The 25,131-nt window shown below is 45.9% G+C and overlaps 2 protein-coding genes across 9 annotated transcripts; one reads left to right on the top strand and one right to left on the bottom strand.

Annotated features, from left to right (window-relative positions):
• Positions 1-184: 184 nt before the first annotated feature.
• NPL (N-acetylneuraminate pyruvate lyase) lies at positions 185-25,063 on the bottom strand. Of its 7 annotated transcripts, none has more exons than XM_075422656.1 (12): positions 25,026-25,063; positions 9,746-9,814; positions 8,033-8,106; positions 6,787-6,874; positions 5,597-5,654; positions 5,431-5,506; positions 4,812-4,904; positions 3,900-4,048; positions 3,683-3,729; positions 2,785-2,869; positions 1,950-1,989; positions 185-591 (listed from the first exon to the last, which is right to left on the bottom strand). In XM_075422656.1, the coding sequence occupies exons 2-12, from the start codon at positions 9,808-9,810 to the stop codon at positions 440-442; spliced, it is 927 nt and encodes a 308-aa protein (XP_075278771.1). In that variant the 5' UTR covers positions 9,811-9,814; positions 25,026-25,063; the 3' UTR covers positions 185-439. The 7 variants fall into 7 exon arrangements, 6 of the variants coding, with proteins under 6 accessions (XP_075278771.1, XP_075278770.1, XP_075278773.1 ...); XM_075422655.1 differs by lacking the exon at positions 25,026-25,063 and adding an exon at positions 10,844-11,773; XM_075422658.1 differs by lacking the exon at positions 25,026-25,063 and adding an exon at positions 10,298-10,647.
• On the top strand, positions 19,443-24,819 carry HEBP2 (heme binding protein 2). 2 transcript variants are annotated; one of them, XM_075422661.1, is made up of 5 exons: positions 19,443-19,611; positions 22,096-22,180; positions 22,556-22,691; positions 22,927-23,092; positions 23,553-24,819. In XM_075422661.1, exons 2-5 carry the CDS (start codon positions 22,106-22,108, stop codon positions 23,725-23,727), a joined length of 552 nt encoding a protein of 183 aa, XP_075278776.1. In that variant the 5' UTR covers positions 19,443-19,611; positions 22,096-22,105; the 3' UTR covers positions 23,728-24,819. The 2 variants fall into 2 exon arrangements, with proteins under 2 accessions (XP_075278776.1, XP_009937873.2); XM_009939571.2 differs by having other exon boundaries at positions 19,443-19,629.
• Positions 25,064-25,131: the final 68 nt, after the last annotated feature.

Genomic DNA, 25,131 nt, shown 5'->3' with positions numbered 1-25,131 from the left:
GCGCGGAGGAGGCGGCGCGGGCCCCGTCTCCTCAGCGGCCGCGCATGCGCATGGGGGGCGCGCAGGCACCGTCGCCGCCGCGATGGCGTCTCTGGCTCGGGCGTCGCACAAGAGGGGAAAACATCGCCTGGCTGGAGGGAAGGCAGCGACAGAGCCTCCTCCTTGCTAGATAAAAGCAGTCAGCATCCTTCGACTGGGCAATATCTGTTATAATATTTTAATAAAAGATACTGGCTACTCCGGGATGCGCCGCGCTCCCGGGGAGCGAAGTCACCCAGGGTGGTGACCACACGCGCGCCAGCGAGGCCAGCCCCAGCAGGACAGCGCGCAGGCAGGCGGCCGGTTCCCCCAGCGACGCCGCGACCTGTCCCGCGGGGAACGCACGACAGCAGGTCCCAGGAAAGGAGCCGCCGATTCCGCCTCGACAGGGAAGCGAGCGTCAGTCGCCATCTGGCCACGCAATGCTCTCCAGCTTGGCTTTGGCCTGGGCGATGAACTCCGCGGAGGCGTCGGCAAGCGGAAGCCGTGGAGGTCCCATGGGAATGCCAGAAACGAAAGTCATGACAGCTTTACTCTGGGCAACACCAAAACCTGGGGGGACAAAAGCAAAACCGGGTCATTTCTGCATTGTGTTGCTTAAAGCAGTCTCTATACAGGTGTTAAAAAACGCAGCGGCTCCAGAGTTCCTGTCTAATCCGGCATGAAGCACTTCTCGGAAGGGAGAACAGTGGAACTAAGAGGTGACCGTGCCTGCAGACAGGAGACATTACAGTAAAAATTACGTCTACTTGCTACATTTATTTATCTATTACACCATTATTGTTTCCCTCATAAAGATACGAAGTAGAGTATTTTTTTAGACATGCACTTTGCAAACTACTGCGTCAGTATTACAGGCAACCAGGGCTGTACGTGTGGTCCTTTCTCCTTGCCAAAACGTACTGCTGGGCAGCCCCGACACGGAAAAGACAGTGAGAGTCCTCCACGCAAAAACAGGGCTACTTCAAACTGACCTTCAGGGGTAGGCTGAGCCACCCCAGCAGCCCGGTGTTTGCAGCCTCATGGTTATCCCCTGGTGCAGATTCACAACAAAGCAAGCCCCAGGAGCAGCAATGTCCTGCTGATGTGTGACGATGACATTGGGTACCAGCTTAAACCACCATGGGAAACTTCAGGAGGCCTCTCTGTCCATAGCTCAAGTCTCCTTAAGCACCTCTGGAAATTCAGTGTTTGCCTCCATCTATAAGGCTAAACAATGATGCATTTCCTCTGACTTTTACTCCAAGAAATACAGCCAAGCTCTAAAGCTCAGCTAGATTCATTGGGGCATGCGTATCTAGAGCAAAAACCCAATGAGCAGTTCTCTTCATTAAGTGAAAACCATGAAATGTCCGATTCAGTCTCCCTACACTACTCTGACTTGGTTGGTTTTAATTGCTTTTTATACTAAAACTTGGGTTTGTTTCTGAAAATAATTCCATTTTAAAATGCTTTGGCCTTGCACAGCCTTGGACAGAGTTACTCATAAATGATAGCAAGGCAGGAGAGACAAGTATCAGAGGTGGTTTCCTCCTGGAGCACGACCATTTCAGAAAAATGACTCTCCAGAAACAAAGCTAGAAATGAGCTTTCGGAGACAGAAAAAAAAAAGCAACCCACAGAAGGAGTCAGGCTAAGAAAAAAAGTTAAATCACAGGGCCACAGATTTAAAGCTGTGATATTTCACAGAGGAAGGAAGGAAGTGAGGGTGGTATCTGTCGGGGATGCTTGGTCAGCTCCCTTCCTTGAGCTCCCAGCTGCTGCGAACTCGGCAAATGGCACACGCAACATTTTCTCACTGGGAAATATTTCCGGAAGGAAGTTCTGAGGGTACAGCAACACGAGAGTTTCTGGCGCACCGAGTCTGCATTTTCAGATATAACGAGGGACACCGGCAGTGTAGAACTTACCTAGTTTGATGACAAAGTTGAGAAATTCCCCAGTGAGAAACTAGAAAACACAGACAGCAGTTTATTAACTCCTTCAGAGTTTAAGATGACAAAGCATCTAGAGCTACTACGATATTCACATCTTCTACAATTGTTGCACAGCTTTGAGAAAAGCTCTTGGCCACCTGGCCAGCCTATGGGAAATACTAGTTGAATTCCACTGGAACAGGGGAGGGAGGGAGGGATGTGAGAAAGCCATCACTGCCTCCCAGTCTGTCACTCCTGTTCAAGCTGTCCCTCACTGCAAGCAGTCTGAGAACACTGGTAAGTCTCACATCATCTCTAAAGGTTTACAAATCTGAATATCCACTGCCTAGTGCAGAGATTTCCCGAGCAGACCATCTTTCAGACGCCTTTCAGACTTTCAGCCTGCAGTCACTTCTATTTTAAGGCAAAAGAAGGATGCTTCAAACATCCCTTGAAAACATTTTCAAGCTGCCCAAGACCAAGAGAGGTCAAGGCAGAGCTGCTTTGGGACAGGTATCACCAGAACATGCCCAGCCAAGGGGCTTGGCCATTGCGGGCTTGTTCAAGGAAAAAGGTCAGCCCATTGCTCCCTCTGTGTAGATGAGATTAGAGAGCTGAAGGGTGAGTAAGGCAGACCTTGGTTAAAAGTTAGTCAGGACTGGTCAAAAAGGTGAGGAGAGATGAATAACAAGTTAGGTTGGAGCTGAAAGAAGTCTGCTTTAATAAAGCTACCTCAGGGCATGGATGACAACACCAGATGGAAAACAGCTCCAGTAAAGCCAGAGAAGAAAGAAGGCTGCTCCTAGGGGGGACAGTAAAGACACTGTACCTGATACTTCTGTGCTAATGGAAGGTCCAGCTTTGCAAAGGCTTCCAACATCAGATTGGTTTTTTGCCCCAAATAGTTGTATGTACTGCCAAAAAAAACCCAAACCAAAAATAAAATCACTAAATGCAAAGGGGGAGCTTAGAACCTCTGAAACAAAAGAGGTAGCCACAGGCTTTCTCTGTTGACACTGTAAGAATGCCATCATGATGATGATAGAGATTCATGCAATCTATGTGTGGTTTATACTGTCACGCATCTAAACTATGTCTAAACTATGGAAGAGTTTAGAGAGCAGATTTCTCTTCCTAATTCTTTCCAAATGGAAATGCTTTTCAAAGTTAAAAATAAGAAGAACCAGTTAGACAACACAGAAAGTCAATCACTTAATTTTCAAGTTGCTTGTTCATTCAATGGATCATCTGCTCAGAAGGCAGATATCACACAGTAATTCATCTAAGCAGCCTGGTATGAGGGGCAGAAGACAAATCAGAAATAAAACTCAGCAGGGCCCTTTTCCTTACAGACTTCTCATGTGAACTAAGGTAAATTATTTTAACCTCTCTGGGTTTTGGTTCCTTACCCATATAATAAAGATAAAAATGATTCCCTACTTCAAAAAGTTGCCATGCGGATGAAGAAATTTGTTGAAACCTTTGGGTCCGCTGACAGACTGCAGCAATAATCACCTGAACTAGCATACTCCAAAACAACAGATTATATGACTGTCGCGTTGCTAGCACTGGCGTTAGCTCGTCTGTCTGCTTGCTGCGGTACAGCCTTACCCTGCAACATCCTCCACCGCTGTGACAGAAGACAGCTAGAGAAATACTGTGTAGATAGTGGAACACGTAACGGTAAGGTGTGTCTGTCGAGGGGAAGGAGTCCAAGCCGTACTGACCTTCCAACTGCTCCATCTGCCCCTACTGCCAGCGCACTCAACAGTTGCTAGTTTGGGGTGGGGGAAGAAAAACAAGATTTTTACTTCACATAACAAGATAAAAGAAAAAAAGAGGGGTGGTGGGAGGGAGCACTGAATGTCCAGGGTTACCTTTTCTCCCCAAGGCTGAAGGAAGAGAATGTCATGGAAAAAATAATTTTTAAGAGGAGGCTCTTACCTCATCCACCCCATAAAGAAATGCAAGCTGCTCTCTCTCATTCTTGTTTATACACTGTGCAAGGTCCAGGAGGTCCGTGTCGCTGAACTTCACGCCCTGGAAGGTGGGGATCTGCTCTTTTATTCCATCCAGCAACTCTTCCACACGAACTGCGCAGAACAGCAACCTCGTATGAAGAAACACACCCCTGTTCTGGGAGATTTCCCTGTCTTGCCTCCAAGAGGGAGACTTGCTATTTTACAAGTTGTTCACTTGCGGCTTAGGCCTAGTAAACTATATAGCTCTACAACAACCAGTAAGACAACTTTGGTGTGAATATTTCCCAGACTTATACAAAAGACCTCTTTCCGCCCTCTTTGAAGCATTACTTTTACCAGATCAGACAGGAAAAACCCTGGAGAAGTTTCGGAGTGAACTGGCAATAGCGTATTTAAAAGTAAGTATCAATTCATACATCCAGAACCACCACATAACCTGCTGTCTAGAGCAAGTAACCGAAGCTCTGTATTCTATTCCTCATTCCTCTGCTAAATAATAGGACTTGAGAAGCACTGTGGTTTCACACCTAATCTATTAGCAAACATGAACAGCATTCAACTATGGTTATCCAAGGCGATCACCTATCCTGGCCCACGCTAACTGCAAAGCCAGGGTCAGCATCCCCTCCTCCGTCCCAGCTGTTCAGTACTCACAAGCTGTGACTTTTTTCCAATGAAGAGGAATTCAGTTTGTTTTCCAGCCTTGGATTCACCTCCCATTTTCAGAAAGGATCCTTTCCACTACAGCTTGCAGTGACGGGAGCAGAGGCCACACACCTGGTCTAGGCTGGCAGACGACTTCCACCAGCCACTGCGATTACGCAGGTTGCTAGGAGCCTACGGGCTCAGCAGGAGCTGACTAAGCAGTACTTACTCTTCACACCCGTCAGAGGAGGAATGTGATAGTAATAAAATGGAACCGCGGGGGCTTCGGACGCAACCTTCTGTAAGAAAGCAATCAGCTCATCTGGAAGAAAACAAGCAAGTAGCCCTGTGAGAGAAGCGAACTATCCGTAGTGAAAGAGAGTTCAGCTTCACAGCAGCCAGGGTATGTGGAGAGGCGATCTATGGCTTGTATACCATACACAGCAAGTCATGTAAAAACCTGAAATGTCAGAAAACTCAGTGGCAGACCTTAGGGAAGGCAAAGACGGGATTTATTTTAAATCAAACCGATTTCAGTAACTCACACTCATTCTCTTAGAGGTGAAACTCGTGACATGGACAGTGGGATCGACCGCACCCTCAGCAAGCTTGCCAACGACACCAAGCTGTGTGGTGTGGTGTGGTGGACACGCTGGAGAGAAGGGATGCCATCCAGAGGGACCTGGGCAGGCTTGAGACGTGGGTCTGTGCGCACCTCGTGAGACTCAACAAGGCCAAGTGCAAGGTCCCAGGACAGGGGGTTGGAAATAGATGGCCTCTAACATCCCTTCCAACCCAAGCCATTCTGTGATTTTACGATTCTAGGTCTGGCAGTCACATCTACTCACCTTTGTTTGTGGGTCTGAAGAAGAAGGGGGCTATTACAGCAATACCACTAGCACCTATGGCTGCTGCGTGTCTTGCCTACAAATGAGAGAATGGAAAGTTCCTGAAGGTACATCTGCTTTATATTTACTACACACATAGTGAAAAGGCATCATATCATGTACCCACCAGCTCCTGGGACTCTGGCAGACTTAGTGCTCCCACATGAATGATCACATGATCCAGTCTGCACAAGGAGAAATTCAGAAGGTTTGGGGAGATTTCAGTGATGGTGAAAAATACCAGACTGCCAAAATGAATAGTTTCAGACCAGGGAGCCACAGAACAAGGACTTCACTGAGCTAGATTAAACCTCAAAGGGACTGGAACCTGTGTTGACCTGACAAGCAGACAAACAGGGAAAATGACGACAGCGGCATGAAAACACATTTGCAAATATGAATCATGTGTGACTCCTTGCTATCATATTTGCAAGGCTGTCAAGGAGGGACAAATCTTAGCATTTTATTAGGAATTTAAGACATGAAGGATTTAAGGGGAAGCTGAGAAAGGGAAATGGTATCAAAGCGTATCTTTGCTTTCTAAACCTACTGCTCTGCAGAGCTACCAGCAGAGTCCAGCCTCACAACAGCACCTTTGACTGCTTGTCTGCTCCTGCCAAGGTGGTCTCCCAGGTTCCAGTCCGTCAGTCCCATTTCTGTGTTTCTCCTTTATATCCATACAGACCGCAAGCCTCCACACCAGTTTATTTCTGCTCACTATCCTTCTCACCCAAAACACCTCCTCCTCTCCACATCCTCTGACTTAGCAGCTAAGGAGAAGGCAGCAGTGATATCAGACTACGACAGGTACAAGAGAGAGAGCAGACCTGCAATCAGATACACAGCTGAAGATCTGGGTTAAAGCCCTTCTTCTGCCACCAACTTTGCACCTTTAGGGAAACACTTGAGCCCTTTACTCCTCATCTTCTCGCACAACAAATAATTTAATTCATATATTAAAAGGTTCAGAAATGCTCACAGGGCATAAATAGGCAGACTGCTCTTTAATTCTATTTCTTCTCAGCAATAAGCAAAGGGCACAGCCCTTTTTTTCCCCCAGAGCCCTTTTCTGTCCCACTAACGCTCAGAATATAAAAGAAAAGGGCTCTTACAAGTTCTCTGAGCAGCGGGAAGGGACACCAGCTAACTGGCACTAACAAAAATACAGATTTAAGGTAAAGGAGCTGGGGAACAAAGCCCAACAACAAAATACTCCAAACAAAACCCCAAAAACATCAGCAGATGTGGTTTTGCAGTGAGGCATGCCTATATTGTAACACGAGATCTGGAATCCCCTGTTCCCTCTCAGCTACTCACTTGTCTTTTCCTTGGCACATCCATTCTTCCGCCAACTGTTTCCTCTCCTGGATGCTAAGGGACAGCCCTTCTCCTGTTGTGCCGTTCACTGTTTCAACACAATACAACACACCACACCACACTTGCTGAGGCCTGGCATACACGCGCTGGTTTTACTGAAGACAAGAACTGACCCTTTCGATGATATAAAACAGAGATATTTTTCCCCTAACTCATTTTAAGACAGCAATGGTCCACATCAGCGGATGATAACCAGTGTTATCATCACTAAATGCTTGTGTTGGAAACCTGGGTGTTTCAGGACCAGCGGTGGTGGGAGGGACGAGGCAGAATGAGCTGCTGAAACTGGGAAACTGCCCCCCAGCACCTCATCCCCAGCAGCCGCTACCTCCTTCCCCCAGCAAGGTGAGTCAGGCTATGACAAGGGCACAAAGGGACGCCCAGCCAGCCAGGCAGAGTGATCGCCTACCCTCCGCCCCAGGGAAACAGCCTGGCCTGAAATCTGGTGTCTCTGTCGTGAGTAGAACCATGTGTCCTACCTAGGCTAAAGCATCCCTGGAAAATGACGAGATGTCAGCATGCCCAGTCGTCACAAACACCAGATTCAACTGGGATAGCTGAAGACACTGCCATGCTCTGGTTTTCATCTTGGCACTCTTTCCACATAAGCTTTGAACCAAAATCTTCCCTCTGAATTCAGCTTACTTAACTATGCTGGGCTGTGAATGGAAGTGGCTCAGCAGATGCTATGTTCTCTACCCAGCCATCCCTGCTGCTCCCACAGCACTCCCCGAGGCGGAGGCAGAACAGAGAGATGGGAGCAGTGACCACCTCGCCACCACCCAGCGCACCACAGGTCTCCTAGAGAAGCCCATTTGGCTTTGAGGAGCCCATTGAATTCCCCGGACTCCCGAGCTGATGTTTTTCAATCACATGATTGTATCTTGCCCAGGGAAAGTGGAGAATCATTCAGTCGAGTCTTCTCTGCCAAGACAGCATTATCCATTCATCTCTGGAAATGTCACTGTGTGAAGGCAATGCTTATTTTATCCCACACAGGAATGGGCTGTCGGCAAAAGCAGATGCCCTAAGTATCACCTGCATGCTCTTCCCTGGTGAATATAAAAGTCTAGGATGATCACACATCTGCACACCCTCCCACTACAGCTCTCACCAGGCAAGATATCATAGGGTTGCCATCCGGGCAAAAGGGGTGTAACACAGTTTCTGTCAAAGAAAAACTTACCAAAAACGTTCTTCACGTTCTGCTCGCTTACCAGATAATCCACATACTGACGAATCACTGACAGGTTAATTTGTCTGAAATGAAAGGAACCGCAGCAGCCTTAGAAGCCTCAGCAACCATAAGTCTCCACCCACAGATATCTTAAATTTAGAGATTAAGAAAACAAAAAAAGACGTGTTTTTGAAGCCTTGCAATTGTACACACACAAATTACCCCAAGGTATGATACCCTCAGCATCTGTTTAATATTTCAGGTAACAGTTCAGTTCTGAATGCTTTCTTCCAGTTTCTCTTCTTCCTGACAAGCAGTTCACTGTTCCAACTTTTTATCTCAATGGGTAATTACTGCAGGCTCATGACAGCAAAGGACTTTTTTGGGGAGATATGAGAGAACGAGAGGCACTCAAACCTCCTTGTTGAGGGAAACAAGAGTCCTCTTGAGAGCACAGGGATATTTATGCAAGTGCTAGCAAATAGTTAAACTATACTTGCAACCGCTGGACACAGGCAGTGAAATGGCATCTGCTGGATGTGACTTTGACCTCTCTCTCTCTCTTACTAAAGGATGAGGAAAGCAACAGACTTCCCTGACAAAGAGGGGAAACTGAATTCTAGGTTTATCTCCTCTGCAGGACAAACTCGTTTTGTTTATCAGTGTACAATATTTCACCATCGTTTTCATTTGTCAAACACACAGACCCACCCTCCAGTCTGGAAGTCAGTTCTGGGACCTTGACTGGGTTCACGCATCACCCAAAATTTCACAGCTGCTTTCACAGACAGGTCTCCCCAGGGCCAGGCATTCCAGGCAGTGGGCCCAGGTCACTCTCCAAATACCACGTTGCAATAAATTTGAGTAGTAATAAAAGTGAAATTGGAAATAAGTTTCCTTTGAAGTAAGGAATGAAGCAGTGACTGCAATGCAAATGTGTTCCCTGAGACAGTACCATGCTTTATCATACTTTCAAAAAGTAAAGGCTCACTTTCAGAAGACTGTACTAGCAAACCTCCACCATCTTCCTCAAAAACACAGACATATCTTGACACATCCCCCATCAGCACAGCTCAGGGTCCTTTGCTGACTCCAAACAACTCTGTCTTGCAACATCAAGATGCAGTAGGGAGGACATCTGTTTACCCTCGCCGCTTTGAGGAAGGCTGAATTTCAACTCTCAATTTGATGTTATTTTCAGAACTGTGCAGTCCTTGCAGTATTTTCTTCAGGTTCAGATTAATTCCATGCACACACACATACATGTGAATGCATGCACGAGTTGGCTAGGGCAAAGAAAAGTCTAAAAGGCCTGCAGATTTTAACAATTATTTTCTAGCTCTCAAGAGCCCTTTTCAGCTAGGACTGCGATGCGCCTTAACAAATGTGAAAATACTGCAATACTCCACGTGCATAACCTTACGACGACTTCATTTGCACCTACAAAAGCGGCAGAAAAAGAGATGCGAGACGGATCCAAACTCTCCAAACCCAGACCGACAGGACCTGTGGGGCAGCGGGAGGACACAGAGGCGAAGGGAACCCACTCCAGTGCCACTGGGACCAACCTGCTCGCTTCCCCATCCCATCAGAGATCCGGTTTAAAAGCAAACCCCAAACTGATCAGTTACAACCGAGCAAGAAGGGAGACTGGGTTTTAAGGGAACAGTAAGCAGCGCAACTCTGACAAGCTGCCACGTTGTGACAGGGATTCCTACTCACCCATCAGGGGTCATCGGAGTGATCGTAGCAGCTACGAGGCCCCGTAACTTCTTGCCGGGTGTCATTGAGCTGTTTGGGAAAGAAAGAGACAAACATGACCGCCGCCTTTCTTTCAGCGGAGTTTCAGCTGACCTCTGTTCACAGCAAAACTGGACAAAGTCCAGAAGAAGCGGACTTTGCAAGGGGGTTATTTCTGGTCGGAGAGAATTGTCTTGTTCTCACAGCCAGCATCATCCCGGGACGGGAAGGCACGGGGAGCACCCGGCGCGGTTACATTTCAGAGATGTTTTCCGTTGTCCTTTCGCCGTCCCACGAACCGGCTGCGCTCGGGGCCGCAGCACCCCCTGGCTCCCCCCTTCCCAGCCCCTCACCTCCCCTCGCCGGTCCCCGCAGCCCGGCGCTGGAAGCTGCGGGGAGGCGGGCGGGAGGCGGGCAGAGGAGGCGTCACCGCCATCATCACCTCACAGCGGGCAGGAGGCGGGTGGAGGAGGCGCCATGGCCGCCATCGCCTCACGCCATCACCGCCATCGCCTCACCGTGCCCCCCACCCACCTCTGCCTCCCGCAGCCCACACTCCCCAAGCCATGTCGAAAGGCTAAAGCTGCTCTGAACTGTCAACTGCCGCCCACCAACTCGCCAAACGCCGCGTGGAAGGAGGGAGCGAGCTGCCTGCGCGTGTGGGGACACAGCGGGGGGTTGTGGCCGAGGCGTGGCACCAGAGACGTGGGAGCGTTTGGCCAACAGCTCCACGGATCTCGGTGGGGATCTCTGCCCAGGCACAAGTCGCTGCTGGAAAAAAAAAGGGGTTCTCTTTTTGCTTCCTTCTCGTAAAGGGAATCGGCGCCAGAGGGCATGGCAAAAGCTTGCTGAGGCCTGGGAACGCCGATAAAGAGCATCTCTGATTAAAATACTATTTTTTTTTCCCACACTGATTAGTCAAATTTCATCTTTTCTCTGTTCCCAGATGAAACCAAAGGTGCAGCTGCAGATGAAACCTAAAATTACAGCTCAGTAACTTGAGGGTAAGCATGAAAATACTATCATTACTGTAAAACAAAATGCCACACGTCCAACGCGCTCAGCATCATTCCAGCTCACCTGACGTCTCTGCACTTCTTCCAAGTGACGAATGCGCACATTTCACCCTCGGGGTCTCAAACCCGTCCCGAGCATCTAACTTAAAAATTGTGGCACTGAAGAAACGAGCCAGCCATCGATCTCTGTGCCTCAGTCTCCCTAAGAAGTCGTAATTAGCTCTTCTGTTCCTTGCCATGGTTATCTAGCTGCAGGCTATGCAGGTAATCATCGTCTCCGATGGATGCCCACTGTGGTGGGGGGCAGTGCCTCTAATTTGCAGTTCTTTTACTACCAAAAAGATTCCAGTCAGTCTTTCTTGAATACACCTCAACACCTGCAGCTTGGGGCTCTCCTGTGGGCTTGCTTTGCTTCCTGGGGAAAACCATTTGGGCTTTCGACACCCACCCATAAAACAGGTGCAATAAAACATTCTGCCTTCAGCATGCACTTTCGGATCTTCCATCAGAGCGCGTTTTGAGAGCGTCCAGTGCCTGCAGTAGAGAGAACAATCCCCCGCTGTTCTGTGCTCCAAGAGCACATTTTTCATGTAGTCACACAAAAATCTCAGGAGTTTGGGTTCATGGTATTCCTCCTCCACTCCAAAATATGCTCACTGTGGGCTGTTCACATGCAGTCATCACTTTCTCAAGTGTGCCTCAAGTTGCATCAGGGGAGGTTTAGATTGGACATTAGGAAAAATTTCCTTACTGAAAGAGTGGTCAGGCATTGGAGCAGGCTGCCCAGGGCAGTGGTGGAGTCACCATCCCTGGACAGGTTCAAAAAAACGTGCAGATGCGGCACTTCGGGACATGGTTTAGCAGGCATTGTGGTGTTGGGGTGATGCTTGGACTTGATGATCTTAGAGGTCTTTTCCAACCTTAATGATTGTATGATTCTATGATTCTCAGGAGTTTGGCTTTATTAACAGGTTCTCACAGAAAACACGTATTTTTTTCTTTGAGGCTCATCATGTTCTGCCAGAAATCCCCTCTTCTCTATGCTCTTCCACCCCATGAGTATTTTTTCCTTTTCCATGCTGAACAGCCCCAGCTCTCCCAGCCTCCCCTCACAATGCAGATTCTCCAATCTCTCGATCATCTTTGAGGCTCTTTCACTGGACTCGCTCTATGAAGTCCATGTCTTCCCTTAACCGGGGAGCCTCACACCCCAGAGGTGAGCAGAGGGGAAGGATGTCCTCCTCAACCCACTGGCAACTCGCTTCCTAGCACAGGATACTGCAGGGTCACACTGCTGGTTCATGTTCAGCCCACCAGCACCCCCAGGTCCTCTCCAGCCAAGCTGTTTTTCAGCCGGCTGGTCCCCAGCACGTACTGGTGCCTGGAGCTGTTCCTCCCCAGGAGCAGGACTTTACACTTCCCTTTGCTGAACCTCTTGCGGTTCCCGCTGGCCCGTTTCTCCAGCCTGTTGAGGTCCCTCTGGACGCAGCGCACCCGGCCAGTCCGTGAGCCACTCATCCCAGCTCAGACTTGCTGAGGGTGCTCTCTGCTCCATCACTCAGGTCATTAAGGAAGAGGTTAAGCCGCACCAGCCCCAGAATAACTGTATTTCAGGAGCCTCAGAAACAACTCAGTGCTCTGTGGAGCCATTCAGAGAAAGTTCAGAAGATTTTCTGAGTATTTTAAGAGCGTTTTAGAGCTACTTGGCATTGTGGACAGCACATGAGAGAAGTTTTACAGTAGCTTGAAGTGGTTTAGAGCTGCTCAGAACAGTTTGTAGCAGTTACAGATCAGTCTAGAATGGTTTCAGAGCTGCTCAGAGCTCTTTACAGGAATTTTAGAGCTGTGTAGAGGAGTTTTTTGAGTTCTACAGCAGAGATTTAGAGGCATTTTAGATGTATTTAGAGACACATTAGTGCTGCTTATAGCAACACAGAGGAGCTTTAGATCAGTTTAGAGGTGCTCTGAGGTTTTTAGAAGAGATTTAGAAGAGATAAAGGAGTTTGCAGTTGTTTAGAGTACTTTACAGGAATTTTGGCACACTTTACAGGATTTTAGAGCTGCTTAGAACTGTTTATAGGGGCTTTAGGAGTTAGATCAATTTAGAGTGGTGTGGAGCTCCTTAGTGCTGTTCAGAGCACTTTTAGAGGACTTCAGAGAAGTCTTAGCGCTGTTTCGCTAAACAGGAGCTTCAGAACTGCAGAAAGGAGTTCTAGAGCAGTTGCAAGGAGACTGAGAGGGGTTGGAGACCTATTTTGAAGCATTTTACTGCTGCTTAAAGCAGCGTGGATGATTTTAGATATGAGTGTTATTTAGAGGATTTTCAGAGAGGTAGACTGAAGGTTTTAGAGGAACGTACAGCTTCTCACCGTTGTTTATAGCCGATTAGGAGTTTCGGAGCTGTTTAGATGTGTTGTAGAGCAGTGCGGTGCATCTGTAGCTGTTTAAGTAAGTCCAGGCTGGTTTAGCAGCACCCTAGTGTTTCAGAATCAGTTAAATGATTTTAAAAGGTGTGATCTAGAGGGTGTAGTAACAGCTCTTCAAGAGCTCATCAGAGGTGCTCTGTAGCTGTCTGATGGTATTAGAGCACCTCAGTGCATATTCAAGGAGTTTGAGATGTCATTGGAGGAGTTTAAGAGGCCTGAAGGAAATTCAGGGATCTTCAGATCAATATAGAAGAGTTCTAGATAAAATCAGATGAATCTGAAATCTGCTTAGAGTTGGTTTAGAAAGATGTTAGTGCAGTTCAGAGGATGCTAACACTCTTTCAAGGGATACTAGAGCTCCTCGAAACTGCTTAGTGTGCTTTTGAGGAGTTCTGGAGGAATCTGGAGTTATTCTTCAGATCTTTGGAGCTGTTTACAGGAAGTTTCAAGGCATTTTAAAGGCAGTAATAAATTGTTAAGAGATATTTAGAGCCATTTAGTGGCAGTTTGGAGCTGATGAGAAAGTGTTTAGAGTGGTTTAGAGACCACTTAGAGTTGTGTAAATTACATCTGTATTGAGGCAATTGCCTCACTGCAGTAACACAGAGGTCCTTACAGCTCTTTAGAGATGATTAAAGGCCTTTTTGAGCAGTTTAGAGCTGCCTAGAGGGGATTACAGTAGTTTTGAGACATTCTGAGAAATTCTAGAGCTGCCCCAGCCCATCGCTTCCCCAGTTCAGTGCTGGTTCAGGGTCGGGACTGTTTTCCTACATCCCTGAAAGCCATGATCGCTGTTTCTGACTGTCCTCACTGCCTCTGTCCCCCCCAGTCCTTGGGCGAGGGTTTTGTGTTTCAGGGCAGTCTTTGCTTACCTTTGGAAGGAATGCAATTAAGAAAACGATGGTAAAGATTCTAAGACTCTCTGATATTTACACTGATAAAGCCCTATGTAACTACCAGCAGGAAAAAGAACTGTGCTTTAGCCAAAACCAACACACACAAGTTATTCCACAGAGGTCTGAAGGACAGCATAGATCCAGTTCAGCAGGACTACATCATATAGTGGGTAATTACTAACTTTCTTCATTCCTCCTGCAGCCATCAGCAAATGAACACCTGCACGTCCCCTTACGCTGCTCTCCTGAGTGCTCGCATACCACGTGCAAACTGCAGTGCCAAGGATGTGTATGAGTTCAGAGTCTTAAGGGTGAGAGAAAGACGACATTACTGTCACCATTTAAAATACTTTCTCTCCTTTGTACTCATTTCAAGTGCATGTTTAATGCCAAACATATCCTTCCAATAGAAAAAAACAAAAGCCATTTAGGAAGGCTTAAATGGCTGTGGGAGTTTATATTCAGGACACTCTGAATACATGAACTCACATTCTGGTTCCAAAGTCTGCATTGTGAATTTTGAGCAAGGCAGAAGAGTTTTGGCTCTGCGCAGCTGCAGCATGCTGTGCAGTGACCGGAAAAGTGTCTTCCCACTTACCCCTGAAATAAGCAGTAAAGTGTCACTAGTGCCAAAGCTGTGAGGATAATAAGGACACCAGTGAAAGCAACAACAAAAATCAGTTGCTATTCTTCCAAAACAAGTACAGGAATAAAAATATATTTTTCTATAAGGAAAAGAAATGAACATGAATGTCAAAAGCTCATCTAAGTAACTCCATAAGACAATTTCAAACGGGGAAATTATAAATGCTTTTTTGTTGCCATGTGCCAAGATAGTGGATTCATGTATCTATTACTCCATTATCCAAATAACTGCTGTGCTGAGCTAGGTTAACTACTAAAGCCAGGGGCCCTGCAAGTGTCCCCCAGACTTTTTTGCTATTGCTGTGTTACCACTTCCAAAATTTTCTACACTGACTGCAATTTACCACCCCTGTCCTTTATTTCCGCTTCCCCCAAATCACACTTCTTTCTACCCACACACAGTTTTGACATCTGGATTTTCCCATTTCTCAAGCTACCATGAGTGCAGTTCCAGTTGGGCATAATTAAATTATCCCTTTACTTCTGTTTCTCTCTGCAATAAATAAATGTATCCAGATATAATACTCTTGTAAAGACAGACCCAAATCTGTTTTCAGAACGAAGTACCCAAGCCTAAACAATGGCAGAAATTCAAAAAGACAACACCTATGAAAGTGATGAAATTCTGTTCAATACCGTCTTGGCTGGCTGGTATTCAGAAGTATATCATCTGAGAAGCTGACGTGATGTCATTACATGTAGAGCATCTACCTCATTTTCACTGCTCTAAATTTAAAGGTGAAAAAAACAAAAGAAATAGTGACCTCTCAGACTTTAAATTGGAGTTTTAAACTGTTAAGTTGGCTATCAATTCTGCCTGGAAGCTTGCCAGTTTAACTCTTCTAGAATTGAGCATAACCTGGAGGATTTTCCTAATTTAGGATTTGCTTAACTGTCCTACCACAGACATTCAGACTCGTGTGTCTGCTGCACAAAAGATGTTTAACATGCAAAGATGTTAATTCTTCAGATGTTAAGATCCTTAAATGTTTAATCTTCCCATTAACAGTTCACTAATAGATACTAGAGTATATTCCAGTGTAAGGCTTTAGAAATAGAAGGAACCATCATGGTACACTGGATCCATTAACGAGCGAAAGTGATCACTGGCAACCAAGAGAGTTTGAGGGGCTTTTGTACAAAAGTAAAACTCACCTCTGAACGCAAACAACAGTGCCATCTGCTGCAGAACGCAATATTGGCTCATCTTGAGAATGGGGAGACAGACCAGGTTCTTCAGGAATCCGTCTCTGGAGGCCTTACTTGTACAATCTAAATAACAAAAATGCCCACCGAAACCCCACACCCGCTACCAAAATCCCCACTGCTAGAAGATGGAGCAATGCTGGATGTAGGAAGCTTGTTATTTGGTCAAGGCTGACCAGTTCCTCGCCATCTCTGATGAAGTAAGGTGCTAACGAGGAGTCACTCATTTAGCAAGATTTTAGATACTGCTGTCAATTGAGTCAGCTGTTCAAGGTAGCAGGGAGATGCAATCGTTTCATGTGCCATTTGTAACTAATTAGCTGGAATGAGGCAAAAAGCACGGTGGACAAAATCCACATATCCATTTCCAGAAAGCTGATCATTCTTGGCTGAAGGCCAATCCAATGGTAACAAATTGGTGTGCTGACATAAAACATGTAGGTTGGAGCATAATGTTTAAATACCATCTCATCAGAGCTATGGCAGAGGTTTCACCTGCCCAACTTGCAATGGGTAATATGGAATTTCCTTGAAACAGTGCTACAGCACAGTGAGCTGCTTCTTTACAAGATGGTACGCTTATGCTTCTTCATTTTCCTTGCTGGAAGTGAGAATAAGATAGAAAATGGAATTTGCTAGAAGGATTTCTCTTTTGTTAGAGCAAGGAAGTAGGAGGCTTCTTTTGGGAGATGAATTTGCAGAAAACTACAGGTCATCTAATCACATATAGAGACACTTCTGCTGCCCTGGAGTACTATTTACAGTAACTACTCACATGCTCAGCTTCTGAGTTACGAGGCTTCTGCAGCATCTGATAAGTGTACGTTTGCAAAAGCAAATGCCATTTATACATGAAAAGCCTCAGTTCTTTTAAATCAAAATCATGATCAAATGCAAGGGGAACTGATGCTCTGACAGGCTCAGGCAGAAACGCAAAACCGCCTGGAGTAGTTTGGGTTCAGACCACTTGTTAGCATGGGTGAGCGGCCGTACTTGGAGACACATGCAGCCCCCTGCCCCTCACATGCCATTTTTTCCTATTACGCTACAGACTTGTCCATTACTAGAACATGACTCAAGGTTATCATTAATCATACTGTAACAAAACACTTTTTCCCAGACTTTTCCAATCCTGACACAACTGGGCCAGCGGAAAAGATTCACCTGTTCTGTGCAAGCAGTCTGTGCCTGCCTCTTGGGATAAAGGCAGCTTACAGCACACTTGCATGAATTTGACAGCAGCTATTGTGAGGTTGCCACAGAGCAGACGTAAGCATTTCTGCTATATAGCATGATGCTTAAGGTCTTGTCTGGGCTTGTTATAGATAGGAAAGATATATATAGAGAGGAAAAACGGAAATGACAAGTGATCGTATCACAGGCTTGTCCTTATACTTATCCAACAGAAGCTGTTAGCCTGAAGAGCCATTATTTAAGTTCATTACAGCGTTCTGTGCAGAAGCTGTAATAGCAAAGTTCAGCTACAAAGTACCACATGCTTTTATGTGCTTGTGCCCTCATCTCTGCTCGAGTTTTAAGGCAACAGGACAGAAAAACGTTGCTTTGTCAGCTATTCTCGAAAACACCAGCCAAGTCCCAGACATATATATATATATGACATTAAACAGAGGTGTCATAGGCTACCTTTCAGACTTAATTACTGCCTGTTTAATTTGTACATTTATGGCTCCACTGCAGGCATCAACTCTTTGCATTAGAGTTACAGCGCGCAAGAAGTGGTTGCTATTTATGTAAGCAGTATGAGCCTTTACTGCTGCCTGGTTTTGTTTTTCCTCAGGCGGCAGAGATAGCCTGGGACCTCAAGGTTCTTTCATGTTATCTTCCTGTGTCCAACAGTGTTAGCATACTCAGATTTTCCCCTATTTGGAGGTACCAGTGAGACTGTGTCATCTTGTGTCAAAATCCCTTCTCCATCCCCCTAATTATGTATGGGACGGGTGCATATACAGCTATGCACAAAATACATGTCCTCATGTCTGCCCTCCTGGCTCTTCCAACTGTTGACATGTTCTCTCACTGTATCTGTGAAAAACAAGAGCGATGGAAAACAACCTCTCAGGAAAACACTGCTCATTGTTCTCCAACCTCAGGCTGCACCACCAGGAACAGTTAGCTCTTTGTCAAGGACAGAAACATCAGCTGGACACATACAGACTGACAGGGGATTTGTTCTGGGCCTTTCTGCTTCAGAAACAAAATGAGAATTCACAGATTAATTGCTCCCCTTTCAAGGCAGTACTTCTCTGTGCACGTGACTGGGGCAAATTTGTTGAGATTTGCCCAACTGTTGTGGCTGGGTGTAGTTTTTTACATGGCCTTCTCTACTCCGGATAAAACAGTTACTAGTACACGCTTGACAGGAATGTTAGGATGACAGAGTAACGTAACAGCTAACCTTACACAAGCATGTGCCTTTGCATGCCTGTAGCTCCTGAGCAAACACCACAAAGTAGCAGCTTCTGCCTCTCCGATACGCCCTGCTGATTCTCCTGTTTGACCCAAGCAGAACACAGGTAAAATTGAGAGCAAGTTTACTCTGCAAAATGAAAGGACAAAGCACACTGAAAACTGGTCCCACATTTCAGGCCTACGTTCCAGTAGGCTCCATTAGTAAACCACTCTTCGCACCACCCCACTTCTGTGGCTTTAGAGAGCTTTGTGGCCTGAGAGACAAGTTTGCAATTGCTATTTGGTATGGGTTTGAGGTTTTTTATTCCCCGTTTTGGAACAGGAGCGTATCACACAGCATGCTAATGAAATTCTCTGCAAGCAAAGCGTGTTTCCTGTTAGAAGTCATTCCCAGCTATTGATTTCAAATGTCCCAGAGAGCTTAGCTGAATCTGGCTGCAAGGAATTTGCACAAACCATGGGAAACACAGAGGTGTTCTCACAACTCAGACGGTGAAGTTTTCATCTGCTCTACTGTGTTCACTCCTAAACACGTCCGGAGCTGCTGCTGGTTAAAGGAAGAGCCCAGCTTCACTTTGTGCATTATGAGCAGGACAGAATTTCACAATAGCTTTGTGTAACCCCTTTGGGCAGATATCCAAGGACTAAGGGGGCTGATTAGTCTCAAATACCACTTGAAATAGCCATTATAGAACACTGTCTGCCTTTCATAACACGCCAGCAGAAATCTCATGAGGGTGGTCTGTGCTTAATTTACAGACAGATTTCTAACTACCGTTTTACCCCAGGGGTAAGAAGGAAAAGCCGACATTCTGTACCATCACTCTCGTGTAATCTGAGTTTTGGGGGGGAATGTTAGTTGTGTGAAATTCTTTCTCCCGAGAGCACAAAACCTGCCGCTGACCCTGCCATATGTGGGCACACAGCCATGGAAACCAGGGGAAGTTAAACAAGCGTGCCTTACACAAGGGCGCAAAACTGTTCATGGAGTCAGCTCACGCACTGGACCCAGTGTCGCCTCATGAGTAGTAGGTGGGGCTTTCAGTATTTGCGTGGGAGCTCCCCACTAAGACCCAGAGAAGGCTACAACCTCCTGGTTTGCATAACAGCATCTCCCTCGCATAGGGCTGAGGCATGGGCGGAGTTTGATGAAACTCAAATAAACACCGACGCGCAGCATCTCACGAGTACGTGCAGCCTCAGCAGGACACGCTGCAACAGCTAGAAGGGTAAGGACAACTTAAAACGTAAGTAGCTCTACTTTCTCCACTTTCTTCATATAATTAGCAGCTTGTGGAATGGCATGTTCTGGCTATGCTTACTCGCCACATCAGCGTAAACCGTGAAGATGCCTGCTACGCTCTCTGTCCCTTTGGCTCGTGTGTTGTAACAGCCGCAGAAAGCCTAGACACTCTACGGTCACATTTATATGAACAGATGGAAACCTCAAAGCTAAGCTTTCCTGGAGATCTAGAAAGTAATTGAACTGTAAATATTTGGAGGATTCTTCTCAGTTTGTCTTCCCCCCTCAGAAGCATTGTTTTATGTAACTCAAAAATATTTCAGATGTGCAGCCACCGACAGTACAGGCCACAGTTATACAAGACAGAGCTGTCAGGCATCCAACAGTTAACTACTCAGTTAAGAAAAGGTGTGTCAGGGAGGGGTTGGAATTAACAAGTACAGCAGCTACAACAGCAGGCGTCCAAACAGAGGAACATTTACTTCTCTGCTTTACAGCATACCCAGGGAGCACACGAAGAGGAGAAACATGTTTTCCATCAGGCTGCAGGAAGGAGAAATAGAAAGCGAAGTGACAGCAAAGCAGCATTATCCTTGCCTTTGAAATGGCAATGGATAAAATAAATTACTGTAGGAGGGTTCAGTATCATTGCTCACATTTGCTTCTAATAAAATGACTGGATTCCTGCTTTATTGTTATGCTTTGTTGATTTGTAAATACTATTGACAAAAAGCATATTAGAGCACAGCTTAGGACTGCGCAGCAGTCCCTGGTGACCGGTCGTTCTGGTGAAGGCTGCTGAAGGTGCTGTACCTTCAGGCTGGGACAGGGAGGAGGACATCGCCTGCTTTTAGCGGCTGGCATCAGCCTCCTGCTGTGTTGTTCTCTGATCCTTCCTTGCTCCACGGTGACAACTGAAGGAGCTGCTAGAAAAAGCTCCACACAGGAGGCGCTCCATGCACTTCTAATTTTAAGGACTGTAAGTGAAACCAGTGCCAGCAGGTTTTTTTGGGGTGTTTTTGTATCAAAAGCATTTCAACCTCATAGATCTCAAAGAGAAAGCTCCATGTAGTCACCTCTAAACCAGGGTACAGAATCACAGAATAGTAGGGGTTGGAAGGGACCTCTGTGGGTCATCTAGTCCAAACCCCCTGCCGAAGCAGGGTCACCTACAGTAGGCTGCACAGGAGAGTATTAATGGTATTCAGCAGTAGTCAACGTGTTGTAAGAAAATGTAAACGGGTGAGAAAGTAATTGGGTAGCACAAGGCAGTTCTTGATTTTACAAAAGCAGCCATGGTACAAAACCAGGCATTCATAAAGATGGCACACCCTAAAGACCTTACAACTGGAGGTAGGACATGCTGTGAGGTGCACCAGTGCACCTTTAATACTGAAAGCCCATGAAAAAAGTGGAGCCACAAGCGACAGAGCAGGTGCTTCTTGTTGTGTGGGCAGCTACTAACAGTTGAAGAGGCAGAGAAATGAAAAATAACAGCGGAGTTTGTTCTGTTACCTGAGAAACCTACAATTAAGTTACACTCTGAGAAAACAACGTGCTACGATCTAAGAATCAAGGTAATGCTGAATTAACTATATGCTGTCTTTGCAACGCAAATTGCAAAGGACATCGTAGCGTAACAGAAAGCAGAGACTTTCTTGGGATGTGGATTATGCACCACCATCTGCCTGGCATTGACAAAAATCACAGATGAAGGCTCCTAAAATCTGAAGACTTTTCACCAGATGTGATTATTTCAGTAGTGATTTTGATTATTTGCACTGGCTTTATTTTGGGACAGCGAGAGGAAGTTGAGTGGTTTCACGTTTTCAGCTTTTTCCTTCCTTGTGAAGGCCACCCAGGCAAGTAGCTACATACTCATAAATACAGAAAATCTCATCTACTCACAGGACTCTAGGGCTACAGGCCTTTAAGAAAGGCACCAACTATTACGAGAGGCCTGATAAAGTTATGGGCACAATCAGTAATACCAGAGTACCCATCAACACCAACACCTCATCCAGAAGCAAAGTGGCTGAAGTCCTCAAGTCCTTTGTACTTACGGATTTCCACAAAACTGCCTCTTTCAGAACCACAAACCTTCCATTTTGCATCCAGAGGTGAAGACAGCGTATCCTGGAAGATGAACACTCCCACTTTGGCCTAGAGACAGCTTCTTGGTCCTCTGTCGGTTCCTTTAGAGCTGAAAGGACTTCAGCCCTTGCTGAATCACTGGGGATAAGCAGTAGAAGCCAGGGCTTTCATAATTTCAGGGACAACTGCCTTTTAGAAAGCACCTGGTCTTTCACCTGAACTTTTCCAGTCACTTCTCAAGTGTCACTGAAAGGTTGTAGATCAGGGGCTGAGGAAAAGCTCTTTGGCATTAGGCAGAAAAGCCCTAGAGCTTTCCTCTGCCCCATTTATACCACATTGATTGGAGAGAGGCTAACGACCTGCATCTGCCTTTCAGCTCTGGCAACATGATCAAATCCTTCAAGCAACTGTTTCTGTCCCTGGATCTGCAGTCCCCTCGGTGGAGCGCAGCAGAGACGATGGTAATCGCTGCAGGCCATGGAACAGAGCTCTCTACAGTCAGGGCGCTGCAGAGTTAAGGGGGGGTTGGGATTCCCAGTCTGATGAGCATGGAAAAGCTGGGAAATGTTACTATAGACACTGCTGACACCCAATTGCACAGGGGGAGAGGAACACACTGTTTATAAGCTCTGAAAAGCCCAGCCTAAGGCAGAGCAGCATGGTTTTGCTGTTTGCATCAAACAGTTTGATGCTGGGGGTGTGCCTAGAGTCTGCAGCAAAGCAACTGCTCAGTGTTAGCACATTGCAACAATATTCTCACACGCATTTGGAAAAAGTAGCTTTTGATTATCTGAAATACTCATCTCATGGTTACTGAGACTTCTGCTACCTTTCAGGCAAAGGACTATGAGCTGCGTCAGTACGAGACAGCAAAGTGGGTCAGCACCATCATTAAGGCAGAGAACCAGAAGGAGGCGATGAACCACGGCTTCTACAAACTCTTCCACTACATCCAAGGGAAGAATGAGAAAGGTACAGTGTGCTGGTGTTGAACTGCAAGCAGCACAAATGGGAGATGAGGCCAAACAGTGTAAAATAGATCAGCTGTGGGATGCAGCAGGCTCCCTTTCCTTGTGGAATAACCACGTGTCTCCACTCTACCCTTGAGGCTGGTTTCAGCTTTTAGGCTAAGTCTGCATCACCCTTTACAGCAGCATTTGGGCACTGTCTTTGCCTGCAGATCAGACATTTTTTTCCTCTCCTCTAGAAATGAAGATTGACATGACTGCACCAGTCACATGCCTGATAAAACCTGGCTGCTCAGACATCAAGATCTCTTTCTTTGTGCCTTTTGAACATCAGGACTCCCCACCCCAGCCTACTGACTCGGATGTGTTTATTGAAGAGCGGAAGGCAGCAGCCATCTTTGTACGGTAAGCAGCACCAGCAGAGCTGACACATGAAGGCAGCTGCTGAAAGGGGTTCATCTACTGACGGGGATTTTTAACTGTGGATAGATCCTACTGTTCAGAGCCTTGACTGGCAAAACCTGAGCATTTGGAAGTATTTCTTATGCAGGGGTGTCCTACTAAACCAGGTTTTAAAACATTTGTTTTTCAGCACACTCCTGAATATTGCACTGACTGGGTTTTATAGAAATGCAGCCTAGAGAATCCTCTTGGACACCTGCTTTTTTTTAATCCTACCTTTTAAAATAGCATGCATAGCCATATGCTCCCTGACAGCTAGCTCTGCATAGTTTACTTAACTACAAACCACACAAGAGGTGCTCAAACACTACATGCTTTGCAAGCCTGAAGTTTCCTACTGCAAAAATAAAAAGCAGGGACTTGAACTCTTAACAAAACTCCCTCCCCTTTCCACCTCTACCAGGTCCTTCAGTGGATTTGCCTCCCCAGAGAAATATGCTGAGGAAGCTGAAGTCCTGGCCAGAACCTTAAGGAACAGAGGCCAACCATTCCATGAAGACTTCTTCTATACCGCAGGCTATGACAGTCCCTTCAAGCTCTTTAACAGGCACAACGAAGTGTGGTATTTTAAAAAGTAAAATGGTGGGGGAAAAATATTAAGAGGCTACTAATCAGCTCTGGGTGAAAAGAGACCGTATTAATGGCTTTTGCTTTAGTGCAGAAGAGGTTTAATTTGCACATGGACACAGGATCACGTCCAATTCATTTTCTCTAGGATGAAATACTGTCCTGGCTAAAAAGATTTCAGCTCTTCCTACAAGATGTAATTTGAACTCAAGTAGATTGCACCAGCTGGAGTAGGAGGGAGACATGACAAACCTGTTCCTCTTATTGAAAATACTCCTGCAAAACAGTTTGGGTGTCTAATTTTACTTCTCATTAGAAGTGCTACAGCAACACCTCAAGTATTATGAAGCATGAGCTCTTCAGAGGTGACTCTTCCCATACTGATATCACCCATGAGACAACAGAAAGATGGGAGAAATTAAATGAGCTTTTCAGAGAAGAAACCTACCATAAGTTCTGGGAGGCAGCAATACTTTAGCAGGCCCTAGTGCCTCATAAGCAGTTTTTTATTTTAAAAAGAGTATTATCAAAATCCCCCACCTCTACTCAACTTTTTTCTTCCTCATGGAGGCTTGATGCTGTCTTGCTCCAGACCTAATGCCAGTGATCAGGTTAGACTAACAGTCCAGCAGAACAGGGTTAACAGCATCCAAGATGTATGCTTCTTCTATGCACACCATCTGCATCTGAACATCTAATACCAGACTTACTGGTGGCCTCTAATTTTAAGAGCAAATACACAAGTAGTAGCATTTAGCTCTCACCTACAAAACACTAATTACTAGTGTAATTACTTAGCTTTGTCCGAATTTTGGTATTTGTCAGGTCAACTGCAGTCTGCACACTAGCAGTAGCTGACACTTACTTGCAAGCTGACTGCAAGCAACACACTTGCAGGACTGGCATTTAAACTAGTTTATTCTCTGCTCTAACAAAAGCTTCAAATGCTTAATTTAAGTAGCCTAAAGCTATTTTACAGCAAGCTGTTCAAGTCAGAAAGCTCACAACAAGAAGCAGAATTTACAATATTTTATTGGTTCCAATCAGCATCAGGCAAACATTACCAGCGTGGTAAATAAAACCTTGGCTTTTTTAATGTTGTTCATGCAAGTGTAACTCATTATTCTGCAATCTTCCACCTAGTAAGATAGACACAAGAACCACTGTAAGGCACCAAACTAACATAAGAAGCTTGCTGGGAACAACTCAGACCTTGGGTTTTCATCTCTGTTCAGAGAGAGAGTTCAAGGTAAGGTTATCATCATTTGTTCCAGCAGATAAACTCCACTACTACTACAGTTACACTCACCTTCTCAGTTCTTCACACAGCAGTTTCAAAGTTGCCTCCTCACCTGAAGCAAGAAAAGACAATCAACATACACAGTAGTACAACTGCTAAAAGCTCCACAGCAGCT

The sequence above is a fragment of the Opisthocomus hoazin genome, chromosome 6 (genome assembly GCF_030867145.1).
Source record: "Opisthocomus hoazin isolate bOpiHoa1 chromosome 6, bOpiHoa1.hap1, whole genome shotgun sequence".
NCBI classification, from domain to species: Eukaryota; Metazoa; Chordata; class Aves; order Opisthocomiformes; family Opisthocomidae; genus Opisthocomus; species Opisthocomus hoazin.
This window is presented reverse-complemented; position numbering and strand designations above follow the sequence as displayed.